We start from the raw sequence: 7,916 nt of genomic DNA on the forward strand, positions 1-7,916 counted from the left end.
GGATGAGGAGTTGTTGTAGGAGGACTCATCTCTGGATCGGTAGGAGTTGCATGTTGCTCTTCATAATCAGACCCAGAAGCCATTTGTTGGAAGTATTAGAAAATACAAAAGATTATAGGATAGTATATTAGTATGAGATAGTATAAGATTGTATAAGAGAGTAGTAGAGAGAGAAATAGATGAGTTTTGTTGTGAGAAAATGAATTGAAACCCCCCCTCTATTTATAGAAGCAGCCCCCTAGGTAAATGACCAAAAAACCCTCGAAAAATAGCCGTTTTTTGACCGTTTTAAGGGGCAAAACGGTACGGCGACCCGGGCCCGGGCCCGGACCCGGGTTTTGCCCGGGTTTCCGGGCCCGGGCCGGGCCCGGGCCCGGGCACGATCGGGCCGGGCCCGTGCTCCGGGCTTTTTGGACACCCCTACCGCTTGCCCACCAAACCTTGAAACAACGAGACCGGTTCAATTTTAGGGTTTATTTCTCCGATTCAGTAAAGAGCCTTCCTCCTCTATAAAAAAGGGTAAGGCCTTTCGAGTGCAAATCAACAATAAAACCCAATAGAAATCTAGCTCTTTCTATTTCATTGATTTGATCTGATCTACTTTGTTCTTATTTTTATATACCTGGGTTTCTATTATAAAGACCCAAAAAGGGTTTACTATCTTAAGTTCTCTCCTCTGGGGACCCTCATCATTTTGGCAATTTTCTTGCCGTTATTCCATTGATTTCATATTTCAGCGTTGAAACGTGTATTGGAGGCCAGAGTTTTTACGGGAATTGAGGTGGGTTTCCCTTTTGATTCTTGTTCCTGTAGTGAAAATTGCATCTTTGGTGTGGTTCATTTTGTTTTTAACATAAATAGGTGATTTTTTTGTGGGGATTTTGCTGATGGGTTTTTGTTATGTCGATGCCATCTACGTTTAGACATGGGATTTTGATTGGTACTTAAAAAGATGTAGATTAGAGAGATTTACAACGTTTGCATTGGATCTTGGTTGAAGATTTTATACTGTAGTAGAATACATTTATTAATTTGGTATCTGAGATTTTACCCTGCTTTTTTTTAAAGCCATTGCTTTTGATTCTTTGTATTAATTGTATTTTACACAATTTTTTCATGTTCAGAATTTGGAGCTTGATTAAGACAGGCAGGAATCTTTTATAGCTTCATGGTAAGTTGATCCTTGAGAAATATGGCTGTATTTTTGTTAAGATTAATATGATGGGTGGGTTTATTCTAATGATTTTTCCTAAATTGATTATCTCTAGGGGGAAGAAGCTCCAGAATATCTTGTAGATAGCAGAGATAGATATCAGTCAGCGACCGATATCGGTGATAAGATTGTAAGTTCATGTGATAGATATAACTCTATTGTTATGCTACATTATGTAAACAAATATTTCGCAAGATCTAACTGATTATACGCTTTTTGTTCAGTATGTAGTTGGAGGATCTGAGAAATCTGCTGACTCATTGGTTGGTGTCAAAATCTTTGATAAGTTGACGGGCAAATGGTGAGAGATTCGTTGCCATACTCTCTGCTGCTCCTTTACTAGTTAGCGATTAGTGTTTGTTTATTTACTTTTCATTGAAATTGGCAGGTCTGTTCCTACTGTATTGGGTACCAAACCCATTCTATCTAAAGGCCACTCAGCTGTTCTTCTTAAAAAAAATCAGATCTTGATCCTTAAGAGGGAGTCCTCTGCGAGCGACGGTGCCTGGTTTCTTGAGGTTTTTAGTCTTCATCATATTTTCATCTTGAATTACAATATAAGCCAAAGAGTGATCATCTTTTTTAGTTATTTGCTTGATCTGATTTACACCAGGACAAATTGGTCATAATGAGAATATATGATTTGTGAATATACTTTAAAGCGGGTATGTCGAAGATGAGTCCTAAAGGGTCTTAAGGGCATGGGTTCAAGAGTTATTCATCTGATGCATAATATGTAACATATGAAATAACATAGATGAAGTCTATCTGCAAAAATGAAACTATAGGGGTCGTAAGTTCAAAACTGTGATACTACAGGGGGTCTATGTTCAACTAACCCTACGCAAAAAATATAGTCAGCTAATTATTCACTTGACAATGTTAAGTTTGCATATTTAGTAGGGTTTAGATCTGATTCTTATTAAGATTTCTTACCTCTTATGCCTGACTCTTACACTGGGGTTATTTTTTTAGGTGGATACTCCTTATGTAAAAGATCAAAAGAAGCTACTTGGCACCGAGGTGGTAGCTTGGAGTAAAGGAGTGAGAGAACATGGCCTAAAGCCAATAGTAATTAGTGGTCCCTCTGGAGTTGGCAAGGGAACTCTTATATCCAAACTAATGAAGGAGTACCCCTCAGCCTTTGGCTTTTCAATAAGCCACACTACCAGAGCTCCAAGAGAGAAGGAGCTTAATGGAGTTCACTACTACTTCACTGAACGAAGCCTAATGGAGAAAGATATAAGGGAGGGGAAATTTCTTGAATCGGCATCGGTTCATGGAAATCTTTATGGAACGAGCATTGAGGCAGTTGAAACTGTAACAGATGTTGGGAAGGTAAATTCAAATATGCTCTATTTCTATAAGAATTTTGTGTAGTAGAAAAATTGCTAGATTGAAGATTTTATCTTCAACTTGTTTATTGTAGAGATGTATTCTCGACATAGATGTTCAGGGTGCTAGATCAGTGAGGGCTAGCTCTCTTGAAGCGATTTTTATCTTTATCTCTCCCCCATCATTTGATGAGCTTGAGAAACGCCTTCGTGCTCGGTATATAAGCATTTTTTTAATACTATGCAATATGGGATGCCTTTGTTTTTATAAGTGTTAAAGAAGCATATGTTACTTGCTTTATGTAGGGGAACAGAGACTGAGGAACAAGTTCAGAAGAGGTTGAGAAATGCAAAAGCTGAAATTGAGCAAGGGAGAACTCCTGGCCTTTTTGATCATATTTTGGTTAATGATGATCTCGAAACATGCTATCAGAATCTGAAGGTGCCTTTTTTTGGTTATTTATATACAAAAAACAGCAGCCGTTTCCTAACTAAATACTAGTTATATTGCAAAACATGGTCTAATAGAACTTATATTTCATGCAGAAGTTACTTGCTCTAGATGAGATCCCTGATGCTTCTTATGAACCAGGTAACTTGTACTCCTGAAAATTTCGTTGAGTCTATGTTTGGGGAAAAAATTAATAAATAAATTTCTCCCATGTCAGTTACCTTCAAGTGGAGTATGATTCATCATTTCTTCCATTTTTTTCAAAGCGTTAATTGCGTATATAATCCCTGTACCATCTGTTGTTGCAAATATACCCCTTACATTCTCAACTCCATTAGTTTGACGTTAAGATTAGGCTTCATGATCTGAAACATATGAGCTTCATAAACTGATTTACTTACTATTAACTTGCATAATGTCATTACATAGAACTAGTTCAAACGAGAAGACTAACGACATTGATAATCCAGGCGTCTGTCTGCAACAATAGAAATAGGGGGACTATATGCATTTGACGATAATATAGAGCGCATTTGACGATAATATAGGGTGTCTATTCGCAATTAACCCTTATTTCAATTGCAAGACGATCAATATTTATACACTTTCTCCTTTATTTTGGACTGAAAATTTCTTAATATCATGCAGTTATTGAGAACTTCATAGTTCCTCTCAATCACTCGATATCCAGGAAAGATGCGATGATTCAAATCAACTGCAATGGTAGCCAATCCAAAAATTCGACGCCTGATATGTAATACATTCTAATTTTGTACCATTAACAATTTCATTAGTTTATAATTAAGAATTTTCAAACTCATCCATGATTTTATCTACCCATAGGTTTGAACTTGATGTATCCTCACTCAAAGGAGGTGCTCCTGGCCGAACAAGAGGACTGCTTATATCTTCGATCAAACGACTTTAACATCCGTGTATCAAGCAATTGGCCAAGATTTCTTGAATGTCACTGACACGTTATGTTTTAGATTGACCTTGAGATGATCGAGATCACACTCTAAACACCAAAGAGATCCTCAAAGTTCAAGTGAGACATTGTGATCGATAATTCTTTTGTTTGATGATGAAAATCGCATTGAGGTTCATGTAATTCAGATGGATCTTTAGTGTTCTAAATAAAATTTCTCCATTTTTTTAACACATTCTCTTTATTGCGTATCCACTGTCCGCAAGTTAAATGATCGAATTGGAATGTACAGTTTTTTTTGGCAAATTTGTTTTAACTGACTTTATAACTTTGTGATGCCTGCAGCTATTGCTGAACACTACTAGTATTTAGTAATTGCCTTTATGAACTGCAAAGCCCCCAAAAATTTGTGGGGCTTTGTGAAATTTACCTGAATTTTGGGGCTTTGTGAATTTTACCTAAACTTTAAGTGCCTACCTAAGCTTTTGAATCCTATTTGTGTGAGAAAGCACAGCACTTGTTGGGGGTTCTGGCGTTATCCCAGGAAAAGTTCGGTATGGGAATGGGAATGCACCAAATAGCGTGTGTTGCTCATTTGTTGATTTGTCTGTGTATGTATTTTGCTGATGCTAGTCGATAGGTTCACTGTCATTATCATGGACCAACGTCTCAAATGGTGGCTGCAGACCATGGGGCACTAACAATGTGATAATAGAAAGGGAGGCTCCTAAGAAACTTTCCGAATGTGGATATTAAATAAATAAATAAATAAACTTAATGTCAATTATATTGAAACCAACAGGAGACAATAATTTTTGGGGTAGGTTATAAGGAAATCTACGATGAAGTTTCATCTCTTTTGTAGCGAGACGCTTGTGGATTTTTTTTTTTTTTAAACGACCTTCCAAATCACCATAGTTCTATGGATCCGTGAATTGTAGTCAACTAGTCACCATTTAGTTTTACCCCTTACCTTAACTTCTAAATATTGAAATTAAATATTTTATTAAAATGATTCCTTTTTTTTAAAGAAATGACCAAGTCCTAAACTACTCCTAGTTTTAAAGATTAAAATTGAATATTTTATTAAAATGATTGCTTTTTAGAGAAATGATCAAGTCCTAAACTACTCTTAGTTAACTTAATTAAGTTAAAATGATTATTAATTATTTTAATAATATAACAATATTTTAATAATCAACTAAACTAGGGATAGTTCAATCATCTATAAAAAAAAAATTATTTTGACGTGCTATAAAAATTCAACTTTTTTTAAAGATCACAACAGGTAAAATGAGGGATGAGTATGTATAACTTGAATCTTAAAAGAGAAATTATGATGATTTAAAGGCTGCATTTAAAAGAAATGTATACAAATTGTCTTTCAAGTTTCATCTAAAGTCACAATGAAGCTGAGGTAGATTCCTTGTTCTATGACGTAGACTCATTTTGTCTAGGCAGCTTGGCAGCTCCTTCAAGATTCTATAGATGAGCAGCTTTTAGCTCACATGAGCGCACAGGGGCTGTTGTCTCATGATAAAGAGCTAAAAGGGTCAAAGATGGAGCAAATATTCAATGCCTCTGAAGACTAGTATCACAATTCCATGTCAATTATTGTTTGCCTCTTTTATTTATTTGCAATATTAAAGACTTCCGAAACAAAACTTTCAAATGCCAATAAGTTCCTATCGAGCGCAAATATAACGAAATTGATAAAACAATCGTCACCTGTAAATTCTGCAAGGTTGTTTTGGTATATAGTGACGGATAAGCCAACCAGAGACACTCAATGATTGAAGACCAGATCCCTCTTGGAATAATGTGCAAGGTTTCTTGAATAGTTTATAAACTTTGCACTTTCAAAATAATTGATTGAAGACCAGATCCCTCTTGGAATAATGTGCAAGTTTTCTTGAATAGTTTATAAACTTTGCACTTTCAAAATAATCAATATAGTGACGTTGCCAGTAATGTAATTTACAATCATCTAACAAAGTCAATCAATCATCTAGATGCTATTTTGTTGAGATAATTGGGGTCACAGCTAGAAAGACCTCAATCTCCTGTGTCACTCTCAGTATTTCTGTGTCACTCTCAGTATTTAACAGACAGAGAAGAGAAGACATCAGAACAAAGACTAACTGGATCTCAGGGCCAAGAATAAATTTGTCTTTGAAACACCAGTGTAATTTCTTACTGCATTGCAGCTTGGGGTGGCAAATGGGTCGACCCGACCCGACCCGACCCATATAAAATTTGACCCGACCCGTTTAATAAATGGGTCAATGCGATCCGACCCGTTTATTAAACGGGTTCCCCGACCCATATAACCCAAATGGTAGAGAATACTAAACATTTATTGTGGTTGTAGTAGAAACTTGCAATTTGCAACGGCCCTTTCTAAACGGAATAACGGCAACTGAAAGCCTAACTGTTTCTGTTGTTGTTGATGTGCCTCGTGATCGTTGCTTCGGTGTTAGAGAGGTTTTATACGTGTTCTGCATCGTCATTGAGCCTGTGTTTCCTGATTCATAAAGATGGTAGAGCTTCAAAAATCGTAAGAGCCCGCTGATTGTTCATGTCGTTGGATGCATCTGGACTGGCCCTTTTGAGGATCAGGGTTAGAGTTAGCAGTGTCAGCGTCGGTCTTTTTCGCGTGAGAACATTTTGGTGACGATACACATTAAAATGTGGCTCTAGTGTAAACAGCACTTGTATACCATCTACCGGTGCATTGCTACCGCTAACAACTAACATGTTCAGTTACCATCATACATAATGGTACATAATGCTACAATAGTGATAGTACACAGGAGTAGAGTAGGGTCTTTATAATTACTACCGCTAACAACTAACATGCTCAGCTACCATCATATGTAGCGGTTAATTACAAGAGCACGATTTGCATCTTCACGTTCTATATCATTTCATAGTCACGCGCAAGCTGTTAGTAGCATCGATGATGATTATGTTTGAATCTATCACTGCACATTCTAAGTTTGATAGGGTGCAATCAGGGTTTAAACTTCTCACCTATGCATAGCTAAGTGTCGCATGTAATTAGCTAGTACTCCCTAATAGCTAATACTTTTATTATTTAAGTGCAGGTAATATCCCTCTTTTGAATTTGCTACACCTAATTTTATTTTCACAGATAGATGCCCTTGAGTGAATATGCACTTCTATTCCTTTTGTCTCTCAAAATTCAAAAGAAAAAGGGAGGTTTAATTCTATCATAATAATGTCGCGCCCTTTCTCCATCTTATTCCAATACTAACTGTATCTTAATTTGATCTAATCTAATGTAATCACTAGCTGTCCTTTCTGCATCCTTGAGTGACGAAAATGGTCAACCGACGGTCAAACATGTTTCTTGCTTTTACTCGAGATCATCTGGTGAATTTGAAGACCATTTTACACATTAAGTATACCTTATAGCAGCAGATTTGTTCCTGGCTACTGACTACTGTCATCCTGCAGTACTCATATTCAATTTTACTTCTTCCTGCAAGAAAACAGTAACAAAGAGCAAATCCACTAAATATTCCTGATATATCGCCGATACATAACTGTCCAGAACTGCACGTGCATTACGAATCATGTTCACTACTAAAAGATTTATCTTATATGCACACAAACATCAGGAATGTTTTCAGTAAGATGTAAACATAAAAGGTTGATCCACATGACCTAATGTTCCAGCATCTAAATTAAATGTTAAAAAAAAAAAAATCACGGTGTTTGTGAAGTGCCAGTAACTTTTGTTTAACCTTCAAATTTCGGATATCCCAAATTTAAGAAGAGATTACAGTCCTCTAAAATGACTATGTAACTAATAATTAATGTACTTTTAACATTATAATTGGTCCTATTTTTACATTCACTAGTAGAAAACAGAGCATTGGCAACGGGGTATTGGCGACGGATTTAGCATCCGTCACCAATACAAACATTGGCGATGAGTAATGGCCGTCACCAATGTTTTGCCAT

The 7,916-nt window shown here is 36.5% G+C and overlaps 1 protein-coding gene across 1 annotated transcript; it reads left to right on the plus strand.

Annotated features, from left to right (window-relative positions):
• LOC109834478 (guanylate kinase 1-like) lies at positions 501 to 4,159 on the plus strand. Its single transcript, XM_020402501.1, has 11 exons — positions 501 to 781; positions 1,125 to 1,171; positions 1,269 to 1,343; positions 1,438 to 1,514; positions 1,602 to 1,731; positions 2,189 to 2,551; positions 2,643 to 2,764; positions 2,854 to 2,989; positions 3,094 to 3,139; positions 3,647 to 3,752; positions 3,842 to 4,159. Exons 2-11 carry the CDS (start codon positions 1,169 to 1,171, stop codon positions 3,924 to 3,926), a joined length of 1,143 nt encoding a protein of 380 aa, XP_020258090.1. The 5' UTR covers positions 501 to 781; positions 1,125 to 1,168; the 3' UTR covers positions 3,927 to 4,159.

This window comes from Asparagus officinalis, chromosome 3, assembly GCF_001876935.1.
Source record: "Asparagus officinalis chromosome 3, Aspof.V1, whole genome shotgun sequence".
NCBI lineage: Eukaryota > Viridiplantae > Streptophyta > Magnoliopsida > Asparagales > Asparagaceae > Asparagus > Asparagus officinalis.